At 37.9% G+C, this 18,707-nt stretch overlaps 1 protein-coding gene across 1 annotated transcript in view; it reads left to right on the forward strand.

Moving 5' to 3' along the window:
* The window catches only part of ABCC4 (ATP binding cassette subfamily C member 4), a 145,875-nt gene extending 127,288 nt beyond the window's left edge, over window positions 1–18,587 (forward strand). Inside the window, 2 exon segments of the mRNA XM_030460300.1 lie at window positions 12,722–12,856; window positions 17,790–18,587. Coding sequence (XP_030316160.1) covers window positions 12,722–12,856; window positions 17,790–17,897 — 243 coding nt within the window. The 3' untranslated portion in view covers window positions 17,898–18,587.
* The last annotated feature ends 120 nt before the right edge of the window (window positions 18,588–18,707 follow it).

Here is an 18,707-nt window from a genome sequence, read left to right on the forward strand (position 1 = left end):
TAACTGGGACTTCTAGGTGCACTATTGCCTTTATTTACAAGCCATCCCAAATCTCTGTTGTTTGCTGTCATGGCAAATATGTTCAAAAATGGAGGAAGAACGACAATTCTGGAACCTGGCAATTGGAATATTAACAATTGTCTTTTGACAAATATTTTTACAAACAAATTTTGAGCAAACTTTTTCAGCACTCTTTACTTAGTCACAGAAGTCCAAGCATATTCCTGAACATAAACTAGGGTTTCTCTTTATTCCCACTGAGTCACATTGAAAGGAGCCTCAGGCAGTCTCTAGTCTAACCTACTAGCCTCAATCCTGGGTCAGCACTTATTTCAGAGCAGGTTGCTTGAGTCTTTTTCCAGTTGGGTCTTGAAAACCTTGAAAGATGGAGATTCTTCAGTCTCCCTGAGCAACCTGCCCCAGTGCTTAATCATCTGCCATGAAATCTTTTTTTTTCCTTATTTCCAGTTAAAGCTTCTCTTTAGTTTATGGCAATTGTTTCTTTTTTCCCCCACTGTTTATCGCACTTAGGAGCCTGCTTCTGTCTTTTCAGTAACTTCCTGTAGGTATGGGAAGACTGCGGTTAAATCCCATGAAGTCATCTGTTTGTAGTGTACAAACCCTGTTCCTTCAGCCTCTCCTCACAGATTAAGTCCTCCAGTCAACTGACCATCCTGGTGACCCTGTTTTACTTACACTTGCTCCATTTTACCACCATTTTTCTCGTACTGAGGTCACTGTATTCCAGCTCTGATCGGGTAAAGTGCTGAATAAAGCAATTCCCTTCATCTGCACTCCTGTTGCTACCTATGGCACGCTGCTTGACTCATTTTTATCTTACTGAACAGCAGGACCCCTACTCCTTTTCAGCACAACTGGTGCCCAAGCAGTTAATCCCCAAGTGGTACTGATACAGGGGGTCATTTCATTCCAGACTCAAGACTTGGCATCTGTCATTTTTGAGTGTCATGAAGTTCATGCTGACCTATTCCTCGATCCTGTCTCCATCTAAGTAGTTTTGCATGTCAGCCTTGTCTTTAGTGTATTGACTGCAATTTCCAGTTTGATATTGTCCACCAAGCTTTTGATTTAATGTTTGCCTTTAGTGTTAATCCAGAAATTTGGAGGGGGGAAAAAAAACCCAACAACAACAAAAATTTGAGAAAGTCATGAGAAAATGTCAAGTTGGATCAGTATGGAAATAGGAACCAAACGTGAACTGTTGCATGTCTGGTCACACCCATCGTAATAACCGGTTCTATTTTAGAAGAGAAGAAAAGCCTATATGGAAGAGGAAAAAAAAAAAAAAAAAAAAAGAACAGCATACATTTTGTACAACTGTAGACAAATCTGGCCTCGGGAGTTGTTTTAATTCTCGTTTGTTCCATTCCCAAAACCATACTTCTGGTTTCATAATTCAGGTCACGCCTTAAGAGTATTTCCATTATATCTATCCTAGTGATAAATACATTTTATCAGAACTTCAAACACTTAAAATCATTGAGGGAAGAGCTGTATTGTGTAATGTGATACTCTCTAACCCAATCACCTCAATGAGTAATACTACCTTGCACTTGCATAGGACCTTTCATCTGGAAATTGTAACGCTCTTTACAAACATTAATTAATTAAACTTCAAACACCTGGGTGAGATAGGGAAGTATCCATACAATCTCTGGAACCAAAGTTGGAAAGACTTGTTAAGTCAGGCCATCAAATAATACTACCATAAAATTATAATGCAGTGGTTTTCAAACAGCTTTATTTTTTTCTCTTCCCTCTGTGCTGCTCCCGAGTCTCATAGGACATTTTCTCATTCATTCTTCTTCATTAATTTGAGAACCCAACTTGTAACTCCTCCCATCAGGTGCTAGCAGTACCCGTTTTAGCTCTTTGGCACAGGCAGTCACTCTGCTCCCTGGCAGAAGGGGAGGGAGGATGGGAGAAATGCTGCAGTTGCCTCTTCTGTGATGGTAAATCAAGGCAGAAGCTCAGCTTGAGCTTGCTCCACTGGCCCCTCATTCCACATAGCTTCCCCACCACAACAACAGCTGCTTACCTGTCCTGTCCTCACCTTAGAACGTGAGGGCCTTTTACCTGAATTGCATCTCCAAACCATTTACTCACCAAACTCAGCCAGGAGGAGCCTGCAGCAGCCCAGAGATGCCACTCCCGAGACTTGCCAGTGGGATCTCATAAAATCCTCATCACCCTCTCACACTCCTCTCTGCTTTCTTCTCCAGGTTGAGAAATTATTTTTAGAAACTGTGTTTTTGCAGAGGGGCAGAGAGAATCATACAGAAATTGAGGCTAACCCAGGGCTATAGTGGATCAGAAGCAAATTAGGTATATGCATATGGCAAAAACCTGCTGCTGCTCTTTGCTCTATGCCATGTTCTCTCTATAGGAAAGCCACAGAGCAATCAAAACCTGTGCATTTTTCAGTGACAAGGATGTTTCTTCATGAAGACTTTTCATATCAGTGCAATACTTCTTTGAAATGGAAACTCCTTATGCAAGCTGAACTTGATCTAGTAATTAAAAACTGTCATTCAAATAGGAAGTTTTTGATGAAGAGAATCATGGGAAGAGATTTGATTTATTTATGGGAAAACCTGTTGTGGTTACATTCTGAAATGACTAACAGGGTAACAATACAATGCACTTCACAGCCAGACTTGAGTTGTTTTTTTGGTCAATAGAAGATTACTTCCCACGTCTTTCCGGTGAGCTTCCCTCCTTCCGTGGTTCCCATTTTTCTGGCAGTACGTTTGCTGTGGTGGAGCATCTGGGCCTCATAAATCAGGCACTGTGTTTCATGCAGTGTAGGCATCTAACCTCAGCAAGGTAATCTGTTCACCAAGAGGAGGTGTAAACATCTTCATCTCAGTGAAGGAACTCTGGAGAGAGATCCACAGTGGCACCTTTCATACATCCAGTTGGAGGTGAGGCAGTGGTGTTGATAATTTAACACCTAAGTGAACAAAATAGTGATGGCAGTGTTGCCTTTCCTTAGCACAGGGATGACAGTATTCTTCCACAAAGTGCAGAAATCTGTGCTCTGCCTCTTTGTGAGTAGGTCTGGATGCACTGCTTCCCTTCCAAGGGAGATGCCATATCCACCAGTTTACACAGGGCAGTCAGGATAAGGCCAATTTTCACCTTTCCTTTTGAAGTATTGTGCTGCCATATATGCAAGAGTCAAGGGGCTAGAGGGAAGAATAAGCATTAAGGAGTCTAAATCTGCAGCCCAGTGAGAAGCAGAGTTTTTTTGGTGGAGTGGGAGAGCCCTACCTTCTCTACATGGCTTTTGCTGCAGCTTCAGATGGAGATGTGGAGAATGTAGGACGGTAATGATGGTACACTTAAGTTAGCAATACTGTGTTAAAGCCATACCTGCTGTAGTCTGTTGGCTCTTTTGTTGGCTTTATTTGCCACTTAATTGAGCATCAGTGTTGGAAAACAAATAGGAATTACAGTAAATCGTAGACATTTAGTTAGGGGGCATTGTGTAAGTCAGAAGACAGATAAATGTGCAGTCGAAGTTGTACAACTACTACTTTGTGAAAAGTGTGCGTGTTGCCACTAGTGTTGACTCTCCCATCTTAAGTATGTATGTGTAGGACTGTTTCTGTGGTGGAGAGATACCTCCTGTCAGATACAGGCCCTCAAGTGCATAAGATGTCCAGGAGAGATCAATTTTCCTGGAGCCCTGAGTGGTAAGACATGAAACTTTGTGAAAAGTAATCAGGGGTACAATCAGAGCTATTGTTATTCCTTCAGAATTCTAAAGGAGGAGAATTGCAAGTGTGTGTATATATATATATATATATATATAATGTTTTATATAATATATGTGTGATATGTATAATTTTTTCATATCTGAAAGGTTTTTTGGTTTATATTGACCTAGTATCTGGAGTGTGATGAAATATTATTAAATATAATAGTTGGGCGATTGAAGTCTATTCAGTTAAAAGAGTGTAAGTGGAGCTTAACAGATTAGCGTAGCTTGACTGTAAGCCAGGTTTTTGAAACTAGGGACCAGGTCTTCAAAGATACTTAGGCACCTGATTCTTCAAGGATACCCTGAAGTACCTTGTGGATCTGAATCCAGCAATCCACAGTAAAGTTGCTACGTTCATATTTGTGCTCCTGCTGTCACTATTCAAAAGGAACAGTCTCTAATAAAACTACTTTTTTTGCTAAGTGTCTGTCTTGAAAATATGGACCAGGAAATATGTGAGGTAAATTTATTATTTTTTATTCAACCTTAGAAAAATCCCAGCTGTGCTCTGGGACAAAGGTCTCTTGGGTAAAGAAATTTGAAGAATATGAAGGATAGGGGACATGCATGGAGCAGAACATAGAAATTTATGGTAGTAGGTGAGATGCCTTGTAGAGAGGAGATGAACAAATACTTGGTCTCCATGTACCTGACTATCAGTATCAGTATGTTCAGAGCAAAGCCATTGCTTGTGTACACACGTTCTGTAAAGTGGCTGCTAAATTGTCTGGATTTTCAGTGTCTAGACAGTCAAATGTGAAAACTTAGGAAAGATCTCAAAACTGTAAGGGATGATAAAGTATTTCAGGGAGAGTCTTCAGAGTTTTTAAGCAGTACCACCAGATTTTGGGTGTGATTACTGCTAACCTAACTACATGTTTCTTGGCTGGTTTGCAGCCCATTTGGCCAGCTGATGGAGAGCAAAGGGCCTGGGAACCATTAAGTTTTTCCTTCCATTTGTTAACTGAAGACTTGCAGAGGTTCTGAAAGAGCTGAACATTACCAAGTAATTTTGCAGAAACTACCAGTTTTGGTTTGAATTGAACAAGAGCAAATTCCACCTTTTCCAGATCTTCTGAGGTTGAGTTGAAGTATGCAGCAATGGTAAAACCAGGCACTTCCATGTTCTTCCTTGGAATTTAGTAATGGAATTTTACCAATACCAACAGTGAACATGTTGTTTCAAAACTGAGTAATTTGTGCATCTTTGCCATTAAGAGAAGATATTATGTTGGAAGTTTAGAGCAAGTTTTGCATAAATTACTGAGCTATGTGCCATGATCATGTATCAAAGTGTTGTCAGCTGGAATAAAATGTCTGTGACAGCTGTAAATATCACATCTGGCACAGCTGTCTTTAAAATGTCTCTAAAATCCCTGTGTGCTTGTTTATTGTTGATTATTTTCGCCAGTTTTAAGCTACAGCTCTGCAAAACATCAATATCTCTGAGTTCTTAAAATCTCCTCCCAATTTCAAGAGGGCTGCCCAGCAAGGTTCTTCTTTTGCCTAAATAAAAAAACTAATTATTGAGGCAGAACTTCAGCTGGGAGCATTCAAATGAAGGACTGGATTTGAATTAACTGCAGGAAGTGAAGCCAGGGTTTGATGAACCTTGATCTCTCATTCTGTCAGGCAATGTGTTACCATCAGTGTAAGGACAGGACAGTCAGATGGTTTTTCTTGAAAGACAGTGGTGTGGAATCCAGACCATACTGCAAATACTCATATATCTTTAGAGAATTTTTTTGTTGTTGTTGTTGCTCTCTCAGGAATACTCTATTACTGTCTAAAAGCAAATTAGCCCACAACATACTGGTGGCTAAAGTTTTGAGCAGAGAGTTTCTGATAAGGTAAAACTCTGTGCCTGTAGCTCAGCCACAAGTTCATTGTCAGCAAAAATATAAAGCCAAGAGACATGCCCAATCATCTGCATCAATATTCCTTAACCTCTTGAAAAGTGTAATATCCTTGTAGCTTATCTAACTTCCTAAGATCCTCAAAAGCCTTATTAAAGAGTGTGTTTTCTTAAGCTGAAGTATATCTTCTATCACTTCAAGGCCACATTTGAGCCATTGTGAAATCTTGATTGAGAAATGTGGCTTTACAGTGGTGGAAACAGTAATTACCAATTGACCAAGAGTTGAGTTTTGTCAGCATGTACAGCTGTTTGTAAGAACTGGCATGAGGTCCCTAAACATGCTCAAAGTGAAAAGTTGCACTGGGATATCAGATATTTTGAGGTGAGCAAACTGTACAATACAAGAAACATCTGCAGTGACTGGTTAACAGGCTTCTTTCCTTCAAGGAGATAAAGAAAGAGTTAATATTGAATGATTATCAGTAGAATAAGACTCATTACTATATATGTGATATTTTTTCCCCTGACAGTACAGCCAGCTTACAGTGGCTTCCCATCAGATGGAGGAAAAGAGAAGAAGGGTAGATTTTTAAGCCTCTGAAAAAAGAGATTAGATAACTCGTATGTGGAACAATTTACCAGACAGCATTGCATGCTGAATTTTCCCTGAATAATTCCCTGCAGCTCAAAAATAATTTCTGTTTAAGAAATCCGCTATTTCTGGTTACAGAACAAAAGGTCTGAAGTTGCATTTTCTGTGAAGTGGGGAAGGCTGGCAGGGGATACCTGTCAAACCTCAGTGTCCAGTAGTAGATTTGGTGTTATTACAGCAAAGTTAAGCTCTGCTGAGGTGAAATATTTGAGAAATCTGAAAATAATAATTCAGATCAAGTGTGCCCTTGTACATTACATACTTGATGTATGAAATGTACATTATGTGATGCCAAATTTGTCTGGAGGCACTGGAAGAGTAATTTGTGTAGGAACCCCGAAGGACCTTGAGGAATGCTTAGATTAAGAGTAAAAAAAAAGAAAATAGAAAAACAAACAAACAAAACCCAAAAGATGGCCAAAAAAAGCTCCATCACCACAAATTAAAAAGAAAAAAAAAAAGGGAGATGGGGAAGGGGACAAAAAAGAAGTGAAAGTAATGCCCCTGAAAAGGTAAAAACCACATGGTTCCTGAGTGATGTTTGCAGCCTTCTCAGTGTTCTTTGATATTCACAAACCTGTTTAGATAGGTTGTTATTTATAAATTATTCTTCAGAGAAGTATGTACATGTTTCTGATCTGTTTTGACAAACCATGTTGGATGGAAGAGGCAGAACATGCTTGCATCTGAACTTATTGCCAACTGGAGCACAGGCTGTTGACTCTTTCCCACAAAGCTATGTATTGTCTTGGGTAGCTATATTTCTTATAATATGATGTAACCAGAAGCATCTCCTGAATATTTGTCTCCTCCCAGGACTTTATTGAAGATCGTCTTGATGTATGCTCTCTGAGGGAAACATTGTTCAAAGTTCTACTCCTAGTGGAGTTTTGAACTTTAGTAATAATTTTGTTGTTTGGTGATGCCTTCTCCAAGTCTAAATTAAATCAGATGTATTCCCTAGGAGATAATTTGCTTGAATTATTTTCCTTTTGAATAGGAAATAAAAACATTTATGATCAACTCTTAAATGTCCCCTTTTCCCTCTGGCTTTATGGTGAAGATGAACGTGAATAAGAATACTAGTCATTCCTCAATAATAATTGAAATAAATTCCCATGCCCCCCTCCTCTGTTGCTGAACACTTCCAACCTTAGACTGTTTTTTTTTTCTCAGAATGTTTTATAACTATTGTTCTCATGGTTTGTCTGCTTTTGTTGCTGAAAGTTTGAAAAAGCAGGATTTAGAACTTTCTTTTTTGTGTCGATGGATAGCCATTAGTACATGGTACTTTGTCCAGCATCGTTAAGGGTTCCATGTTCTTTCTTTTTTCTGTTGCTACTGGCACTTCTTTTACTGATATTAATCCACAAAGAAGATTTTTAACTCACTTACAAAATTAGTTTTTGCTTTTTTAAAGTCCTGTGCAACAGAACAATGTAGCTTAGTTGCAGGAATCAACAGGTAGAAAAGGTGCTTGCTGTCCTGGGTCTGTTGTCCAGGTCTGGACTGTCCTGAATCTGGAATCTGTACTGTCTTGATGTAGTATCCTCATCCTTCCTTGTCTTAGATCTTTCTTTTATTTGTGAAATGATTTCTTTTTCACCACTTTATGTTTCCTTTTTGTTTTCTCCCCTCTTATTGCCATGGTTAATACGTTAAACTATGAGGCTATGTAATACAATATATTGCAAAGTTTGAGGGGTTTTCGGGGGATACCTAGTCAGTGTGGACGTGGATATCCTGACATTATACAGATGAGGCAAAAATGGATGATTGGTTTGCAATTGCCAAGTCTTACACAAATTTAGCTGAGCAACGTTTTTGTGGCATAGTCAAATTGTCCTTCTGTGTTAGCTAGTGTTAACATAAACAACACATATAAATGGCTAATTCTCCTTTTTCGTGTTTGCCTTTGCAGGCCAGTCAAATTAAAATACTTTTCTATTTCTCTGCCTCTTCCCTGCCATTTTCTAAATACCACTCTTTATATGTCATTCTGTGCCTCCATGTCAAAAAAAAAAAACTTTTCAGAACTATGCTGTCTTCTACCCAGCATGGTACTGAAAAATTCACAGCTGGGATGAGCAGTTCCTGCCTGCCCCAGAACTGTTCAGCCAGGATGAAACATTAAATGGAGTGGAACTAAGTGGCATGAGAGGACTTTACCCCAAAATAATAGGGCATTTAAGCCCTGTGTAAACATAAAACATCTGAGAAGTGCTGCCTTAGTAAGGGTGGGTTGTATAATTATAAGTAAAGAGCAGTTCACCTTGTGTAAGGAGGTAAGCAGTTTCCATCTATGAGGAATTTTCTTGCATGTTCACCAGCAGCCAGTTTTGCAAATTTTGTTCTGTTTGAGTTACTCTTTTGCTGGAGAAATTCCTGTTGAAGTCCTAAGGCTGTTGAATACAAAGGCAAGAGCAGTGCAGCCAAGGAAAAAGAGGCTGCCAGTGCAGGAGAGTGGCGGATCTGGTTTATATATGACTTCTTGGGCTTATGTAGCTGTTTGTGTGTTTTACTTTACACTGAGCTATCGAAGTATTTCACAGACAGCCAATTCCTAGACAATGATTATGATCCTTAATTTGTTTTGTTTTTTTTTTACAAAAGATCAGACTGAGAGAGCTGAGAAGTGATTTCTCCAAAATCATCCTCACTCAACATCTGGGTTAAAGTCTCTAATGAAATCCCAGTCTGATTCAGAGTCCCGTGCTCCTGTGTGTGTCCTCTGTAATCATGGTGCTGATCTGATTTCACCAGCTACAACCAACCCTCTTTGGCTTTTCTCTATCAAGTTCCACTGGTACAACAGCCTTGGAACACATCTGGGTTCTTTTCGGTCATATTGTTGCAGTGATAAGCATTGCATGCAAGTTGATCAGAAAATATGTGGCTGGTAAACACCAGATTCCACCTTTCCTGAATGATTAGCTGGCTTTTTGAAGTCCTAATGATTTTAATTTGGCTTGGAGTCAGTGAGTAAGAGTATGCAAAGCCTTAGCCAAAGTACCTATTTATTTATTTAAATTTTATCAGCACATATTTCTCCAAAGAAGAGAACCTATCTCTTTGCCTAAGCACTTTTTAATAAATGTGTTAATACATAAATTCCTAGCTACCAAGTAAATCAGCTTTAATTCTCTCCTTTGCCGCATAGATGACAACAGGTAGTAGAAACAGAGTTTTTCCATGGTGAACAGTGTTTATAGAGTATTCTAGATTAAGAATGCTGTTGTTTGTTGAGTTTCATTCTTCTTTTTGTTCTCTTCTTCTTTGGATTAAAAAAAAAATATCATGGCTTGTTTTCTCTATGCTTGTTCTGTCTATTTTCATAATGCAAGTTTGGTTTTATTCCTTAAGAAAAGGATATGAATACATGAATGATTTGTTTGAAATGTGAATGGAATTTTTCTAGAAACATAAATTGCTCACTCTGTCTGTTGGTCTCATGGACTTGGCTGTTTAAAACCTGTCAAGGAAGTATAAATCTTTCCTTTTTCCCCCCCAGGTTCTCTGGAGGAGGAAGATTGTCCATGTTTGTGGTTGTTTCAGATTTTTGCAAAATGAATGTTAACATTTCAAAACCACAAGTAATATAAATTTTAAAAAAACACCTCTACTTTTCTATTGTCGTTCTTGTGAGAGACACATTTAATGAAGATGCTTTTTGGTATCTTTCTCAAGGAGTGGTTACAAAAGCTGATGCTGTGCTGAAAACACTTACTCCAAGATCCCCAAGATGTCCTTTGGCAACCTAATTCATAGAAAAATAGAATCATAGAATTGGCTGGGTTGGAAGAGACCTCAGAGATCATCGAGTCCAACCCTTGAACCACCGTTGCGGTTGCTAGACTATGGCACTGAGTGCCACATCCAGTCTCTTTTTAAATATCTCTTTTTAAATAATCACATAGAACTGTAAATTAATTGGTCAGATTTTTAAGGAAGTTGTCCTTAACTGTGACATGTTGTAGTATATAAGAGATGGTAATGAAAATTGCATTTGTAATTATTCCTTAAATATTCAAATTAAGTAGGGTAGGACCAAGTATGCTGAAAAATCAAGGTGCACAAGTATACCTTTCCAGGTGGATTACTACATCTGTTGTGAATTAAATGACTGTGTATTGTGCTGCTCAGTATTACTGATATTTTAATTTTTTTTCTGTGAGCCCTTTCTTCATCTGTATAAAAAATAGTATTGGAAATTGCTTGCTAAGGAAAGGGATACTACAAGCTGAGGGCTGTAAGATACAAACTTTGGGAAACAGCAAATGACATCTTGTAGGTTTCTCTGCATGCAGCTTCTGAAATCAGATGCAATTATGCAGTTGTTGTTGACTGGGTGATTTTCCATTCAAATGCCACGGATTTAATTGAAGTGGAAGCGCAGGGGCGGGCACCTTCCCCTTGGTGCCAGGGCCCTGGTGGCAAACAACTCAGTGGCCATCTTCAGGGTGTCTGCTTTTCACACCAGAGCAGGCAAAGGGCTCAGCTCAGCTCTGCTGCTGCACTCTGGGGTTTTGTCACTGGTGGGGGTCCAGGCTGCTTGGAGATCTCCTGAGCTCTTGGCCATCCAGGATGCTTTGCATGAAGAGCTGCCCAGGCAAAAATTGCATGTTTGGAAGTTTCCTCACGGAGCTTTCAATTTGTCTCCAAGCTCATTGCAGTTTCTTTTTTCAAACAGAGGTTTGCAAGCTACTTTTGTTATTTTGGAAGCTGTCCTCATAATACCTTTTAGTCATTTCTTTCCTGAAATCAGCTGCTCCAGATTTTTAGATCTTCTTTGTTTTCCTTCTTACAAGTATGTACAACATAATTACAGCTTAGTTACGAGTCCTTGAAGTCCCTCTGTTGTGGCAATATCTTTTTCAGTATGCAATGTGTATTCAGTTTTTTATTTATATAAGATCAAAAATATTTTCTTCATTACTTTGTTTTCACACATGACTTTTTTCTTTTTTCTTTTTTTTTTTTTTTTTTTTTTAAACTTCACTGCTTCTGCACTTGGACTAAAGTACTGAACTTGTAGAATGACATCCAAATCTCTTTCCTGAGTCAATACCATTAATTTATAAGCTAGCTTTTAGTGTATTGCATATGTCAATATTGGCTTTTCCCTGCTATTGTATTTCTCACTCTCTTAGGTTAGTTAGGGGTATCTGAATCTTTTCCAGACTTAGCTGCACATTTTTTTTGTGTCATTTGCAGGTTTCTCACTTTTCTGATAACTCCTTTTTTCTTATGGTTAATACATGCACAGCTACCACGTGTACCAGAATGATGTGCCCACCACTTCCTACCTGTTCAGCTGCCCATAAAGGAAAATGCACTCTTTATTTCTAATCTTGGTTTTCTGTCTAGGTTTTTGGAAGAGTTTTGTCCCCTGTAGCATAGCTATTTTAGTTACAACAGATACTTTTCTGGAATTCCACGTAAATATTTTTTTTTTTTTTTGCATTAAGAACTGTATCAAATCTATGAGGTACAATTTACTTTTAAAAAACCTGTGGAGGAGAAGTTCTGCCCTTGGTCTGTTTGTCTTCTACTTATGTTTTAGTGATTATTTTAACTAAACTGCTGTCTTCTCTTGAAATACATATGCTAGTCTAAAATTTCCTTGAATGAATCCTCTGAGACTTTTCAAAATGCAAATACAGTATTTGCTGTGATACAGTCCTTAAACAGAGTCACTAGTTCAACAGTATTTTCATAGAGGTTCAAACAGCTTATTCTTAATTTTTTCTGATATTTTTGACTGTGTGTATCCTCTGTGGCTTACTGACTTAATGCCTTTTTAATTTCTCTGTTGTTTTTTTCCTTCTCCCCTCCTCTCTTTTGGGTACCTATGTCCCTGGTGGCATCTCATCTTTTTTTATATAGAAAGAATAGGTTCATGGTAAGTATCTTTCTAATATGTAGTTGACAAAAACTGATGCAAGAAATTGTTTATCTTTTCAGCAACACCCTCATTTTCTTTAATTACATCTTCACCTCCTCTAATCCAGAAGACCTATCTATTCTCCCTTAACCATCTTGGTGGTAATTGCGTGGTTTCTACCCACAGCTGTTTACTTCAGAGCCCATTTTAGGCCTCTTTGTTTCTTTCTTTCACAATGAATCTTATAATCTGCTTTGTTGGCTTCACAAGCATTGTATTTCCATATTCTGCATAAATTTGCATTGGATTCCTATAGGTGGAATGGCTTTAGGGCAGCCTAAAATTGTTCAACAGGTCTGTAAACTGAGAAAGCACTGTACTTGTTTGAAGAGGACATGTTTAATTTTCAGGATACAAAATTCATCTTAACACTTAAAGCGCATACATTCCCTCCTTTGCTTGTATTATCTAGTATGTGTTTTTTTTTTTTTTTCTTTCCAATTTCTTATGTTAATATGTTGGCTTCTGCTGATTTAACAGGTTTTAGATGCAGGAAGAGTGAAAGAATATGGTGAACCTTACATATTGCTGCAAGAACAAGATGGCTTGTTTTACAAAATGGTGCAACAAGTGGGGAAGACTGAAGCAGCTTCTCTGATTGAAACAGCAAAACGGGTAATTTTAGAAGAAGTGATAATTAAGTTTGTCTCTGCATCAGTTTGTTTAGCTCTGGTTAGCATACTCACACTAACACTGTACAGTGTCACTCTACAGAGACTTTGCCATGCAAAGCCATAATTTTCAGTGCTTTTTTTAGTGGGATATACACAGACTTTCAAATTATAGGTGTATTTGTATACCCTGAGTTGTTTTGATTTCTTGCATCCTTCTGTAGGTACACAAAAGAGTCAGTGTAAATAATGCATGACATACTCACCTGTGATGGCCATTGATTTTAAAACAAAACAAAACAAAAAACCAACTTTCTACAAAAACATGTTAATCTTTCAGATTCCATCATTCATCTGTTACTTCTGTATATTTTTAAAAGGACCCATGAAATTTGAGTTCAGCGTTCAGTGCCTGTGCAGTATGTGGTGGTCTCAGGGAGTGTGCTTACATTCCCTTTTTTTTGTGCTTTCTCTTACTTCATTCCTGTACCCCTGCTCTGCTCTACACATGGGATGAGTAAAGCTCAATTAAGAACCAGCTGTTGGATGTTTTCTTGTCTCCTTGTTCCATACAAGGCAGTGTGCCTGCTTACTAGTCAAATCCTCCTCTGGGTACTGAATCATCAATGTAATGGAGAGCATTCCTCTGGCAATCAAAGTGTTTAAGAAACATCAATGGCTTAATTTTCATAATACACCTCTGAGGTGAGGCTATATCATCTCCACTTTTCAGATGGAAAGCTGAAGGTGGAGATAAGATTAAAAAAAATTACCTGTGATTTAGGAACTTATTTTGACTAGCTTTTGGCTTGACTTCTTTTTTTTTTTTTTTTTTTTTTTTTTTTTCTTGATAATTTACCACACGGAGTGTCCAGAGCAAATGATTTTTTTCTCTCAGTGCTGATGAAGTTTCAGCACTGCTTCAGCTGAGACTGACAGTGCTCAGTTTGGCAGAAACTTGCTTCATTTTCCTGTAGCTTTACTTTCATCATGCAAGTAAGGCACTGGCATTAGTCACGTAGAGACTTAAGAGTGCCTTCTCCAAACAAGAGGCCAGGGTCTTCTCTCTAGCTCTATGCTTTCCTTTCCTCAAGCTGCTGGATGTGTGGAGCAGAGCTAGGGGAGTACAAACTCCAAAATGTCTTCTGGGGAAACAGGAGACCAAGAGATGAGAAGCTACACATAAAGACAGGAAATAAAATGGCAGCTGCCTGGCTTTTTCCTAGGAAAAATTAAGGCTTTTCCAGACAGTTGGAAAAAAATTTAAAAAACCGTGCTGCTGTCATGCAGGCTATTTTACTGGGCTTTTTGGAGATTAGGGAAAATACTTCTCTCTCCATATTCTTAGGATTTTCTTTACGAAATACCTTTTTTTTTACTATTTTTTCCTTTCTTTTTTTTTCAAAGAAGTTTTCAAGTAAAGCTTTGTAGCTAAAAGTGAACACTCTAAATTCATGTGTGGCATGAATTGCAGAACTGAGGAAACAGCTTTGTCATTAATCAAACCACGTAGTGAATGCTGCTGTCCTCCTCCATTGCAGCAATGTAGTTTCTTCACTTAATTACTAGAAAGAAATGGGTTAGCCATGATTTTGGGTTTTTTTTATGGAATGTGTATGGCAATCTGGAGGTTATATCAATGATGTTTCGATGGATAGCTTCAAATTCACAAGACCAGTGTTTGCCTGTTCAGTGAAAACCAGCTCCCAAAGCCTTGATCCTTGGGATGGCAAGAGGTGAGGCTGTCCAGCTGTCATCTGCAGAGGTTTAGCCATGTCATGCTGTCTCTCCTTCCTCCCTTGCTGCCCTCCCCAGTTGCACAATTGCATTCAAAGATAATTCAAAATATATAAAAATAATTGCCTGATGTTACTTGCCCATATAGTCATCTGCAGTTACCACATCAATGTTATGTGTTTTTGTACAGGAAGGGAAGAGATCCAGGAACTAGTCTCTGCTGAAATGTGGTTTGATGAAAAAGTTTGCTAACTCCCAGGCTAGAAGGCAGATACAAGCTTTAGCATCTGCCAAGAATGCAAAGCATGGTGCTTATCCACACTCAGCCCAAAAATATGGGAATCGAGAGACTGTATCTCCAGTCATCAGCTACCCAGCAGCACAGTTACAGTCCTTTCTGTTTGTAGGACTTGGACATTAATTCAAGATTTTCATTTTTGCTCTCCCTTGTGCTTCATGCATACTTTCAGAGAAGCTGCTTAGTCAGAAAAGCTGATTCCAATAGCTTTTCTTTTTACACCAGTAAGTCTGTTACATGTATTGCTGTTGGTCTAATACATTCCTACTGTGGTTAATAAGGACTGTTTTTTATGAAGAACAGCTTTTCTCTGTTGTTGAAAAACAGCGTGCTGCACATAAAAAGAAATGGTAATATGGCATATATACATACTTTTCAAAAGGCGTTACAGTGGGTTACTAAGTAAAATGGTTTGGAATGTGGCCATGCTTTAGCAAAAGTTACTTGATTTATTGTATTTTGGACCTGAACTTTATGCAGAAAAAAAAACTTGCACCAAGAACTTTTTTCAGTAAGGTGAGACTTTAAATGCATTTTCTGGAACAGTATGGATGCTGCATATATCCTTTAAATACAAATCAGGAAGGAATACATACCTTAAATTAGAAGACTAACTTAGATGTCTTTAAAGAAACCTAATTTAAAAAAAAAATAAAAAAAATAAAAAAAAATCCTGAGTGTTTTACTTAAGCATTGCAAGATTAAGCTATTCAAGATCACTCCACTTTCTTGAACCTTACTTCAAGCTTTCAAATCAATCAGATGTTGCTATTTGTATGGCTCTCTTGGTCACTCTTTCTTCATTTTTGTGCAAATGTCAAAGAAAACAATGCAGGCACAGCTCAAATTGGAGACTGCTGAGTATATATTAATTAGCCTGTGAAGAAGACTGCAGGAGGGTGGTTTTTGGCATCATAAGACCATGTTTTTATCTTTGCTCAGTTTACAACAAGCTGTTAGAAAATCCTATGGGACAGTAAGAAATAGTTGTCAAACAGTTAAAAAGGAAAAAAGGTGCTCAGTTATTCAGATAAACAAAAGTTGGTGCATTCTCCCTGCTCTTGGCAGCACAGAGAGAGGCTTTTCCGCGAGTTATGGTGGCATCGGGATAGGGCTGGTTTTCTGTCAGTCAGTTTTTGAGTACTCTGAGGGAAAAAATATGGATGGTTTTATTTTAAAGTTATGACAGGTGTGTAAATATTAAAATACTAGGTGTTATCTCACCTCAGTGATTACTTTTTTAAAAGTTTGCAGCTCAGTTGGCAGTGGGAGAACTTTTATAAAGACTTGGGCATTTAATATCTTGAGGGATTGGGCTCAGGGGAAGAATTGCAATGAGACAGTTGAAAAGCAGCTGCCATTTCATTACGTCTCTAGTAATGTGCCAAGTTTTTCTATTAACTTCCCCCCAAAAAAGTCACATTCAAGCCCTGCATTAAGATTATGCCAAAGTTTTATGTTTTAAACCAGGAACAGGATGGGAATACAAAACTGGGGCTGCCGTCTCTGCAGCGTCTGTGCAGGCAGGCTCCTGATTAGCTTTCCCCCTGCTGCATCTGATCATGGCTGGTTACTGAGGAATGCCTCTTAACAGGGCTTCCAATTCTTTTGTTGATTCAAATCAGACCTTAATATTCTTTGAAACTTGTAAAGATGCATATATGCTGTGTTAGTGTGTGCACACAAAAGGCAGCAGTGGTACTTACAGGAATGCTTTTATAGAATGATGATTTCTTTTTTATCCTGCGTGTCTTATATGTGTATTCATGTATATGAAAAGGACTTTATTATCAAACAAACTGAACTTTGTTGACAGCACTCTCAAATATAAATTGGAGAAATGTTTCATAAGCTGTAGTCAAAGCAGTCTGACTAGGGCGACCTAGCTCATGACACGTGTCAGCTTCTGATAGATAGTCTATTTTCTGTTTTTAAAGACTCAAACAAAACTTTCCACATTCTTCTTTGAAAAAAAGTTGTATTTGAAGTCCTTTTTCACCCAAACACATTTTTAGATAAGAGCACACAAGTCTTGACATTATTTCATTTTGTTATGCGCATCTGTCAAGGAACAGAGATATGATACAGCTACTAAAAACTGATGATTGTGGAACAGTGAAACTTGACAGCATTTCATTTCCTTTATGTTCTGATTATACATTTATCAGGAAACCTGTATCTCTTCTAGTTGAGCTAGAAATTGGTAGAATTCAGGAACTCAAAGGCTTGCCAAAGAACTGTCCTATTATTTGGTATCATCTTACATTTGAGAGAAGTTGCTTGGTTGAATCATTGTTAAAGCTTTTGCTTCTTCTTTCATTATTGTGGTTCCCTATCCAAAGATCACATTTCTATAGGCCCTATAACTGCTCTGCAGCACAAATTAAACGCTGGGATATTTCATACATATACCTTGAGGTTTCAATGGCTGTCAATCATGGTTTGTAAAATATAGGGATTACAACCTGATATTAACATCCAAATCCATTGTGTCCATTTTATGTGTGAAAATGAGAAACTCTTGTGCAGACGCAAGATTTCACAGCTTCTTTGTCATCCTGTTTTTAATTTATCTCCATGTTTTGAGCTAGCAAAATGACTTTACTTATCAGTTTAATGTATAGTGATAAAATGTATCTGTTTATCTGAATTACCAGAATTTGAGTGGATCTACAGGTTGTGTGGGATTGTTCTCACGCTTTGTTACAATGCAGGATCATACAGTACTTTTTACTAATTTTTCAGTGACACGCAGTTAACTGAATGCCACTAACCTGAAGTTCCTGTTGGAATTCCTTAAGGACATGTATTTATCTCTGCTGTATTTCTCTCCGGAAATTTTATTTTAAACTAAAAAGTGTTTGATGCATCATTACTCACGGGATCTGATCTTTTCCCCTAGGTGTACTTCAGTAAGAATTACCCAGAAGTTGTTCAGAATGGTCACCTTGCCACAGATTCCTCCTTGGATCCTTCCTCAGGATTATGCATAACTGAAACTGCACTGTGATTCCTATAACCCCAGCTGTTCTTCATAGAATGTAAACCCGAGATCACCCAAACTCAGCAACAATATTTGCAAGTATCAACAGGAGAGGAAAGGGAGGGGGGCAATTCTTTGCACTGGACATCTTTCCTATTTAATACTGAGAAGAATATTTTTATTGTCCCTCTTTCTTTAATTTCAGTGCAATATGTTTTCTTTTCCAACTAATTATGTTTGTATTGCTAAGGAAATTAGGCAGACTCAGTTTTTATTTGAAAGTTATGTGGTAGAGATCTCTTTTATTTAAACAGGTGCAGGACACCTAACAGGTCTAGAGTGCATAGTTGGAGCTTATTACGAAAAATAATTGGAATGTGTCCTTTTTCTCTTTTGGAAATACTTTGAGGGCAAGCAAAACCAAATTTTTTTTCAGTGTCACTTTTGCGTGGCATCTGTGTCTAAACAGCAGATTTTGTAGTGTACATCTTTGTTGTCTATTGCAACTGTCTTTCTCCCTGTCAGAAGTAGCTATGCACTTGGGTAGAAAAAAGACTTAACAAGCCAAAAATACTTTTTGATAGCAAAAAGTGCTATATACTTATTTTTTTAATAAAAATTCAAAAATAATGCTGTTCAAGATGAATGTAAATATTAGTTTTATTTTGTTAAAATCCAAATGCTGAAAAATCAATCTCAGTCTTCTGTACTTTAGAAGAAAATTACCACATTTACACTGAAGAAATATTTAAATAATTTAACATACATTCCTCTTTTTGTCCAGGTTATCAGAGAGAAAAGGTATTAAAATAACTTGAGGAAATGTTTGAATGACAT

This window comes from Calypte anna, chromosome 1 (assembly GCF_003957555.1).
Source record: "Calypte anna isolate BGI_N300 chromosome 1, bCalAnn1_v1.p, whole genome shotgun sequence".
NCBI classification, from domain to species: domain Eukaryota; kingdom Metazoa; phylum Chordata; class Aves; order Apodiformes; family Trochilidae; genus Calypte; species Calypte anna.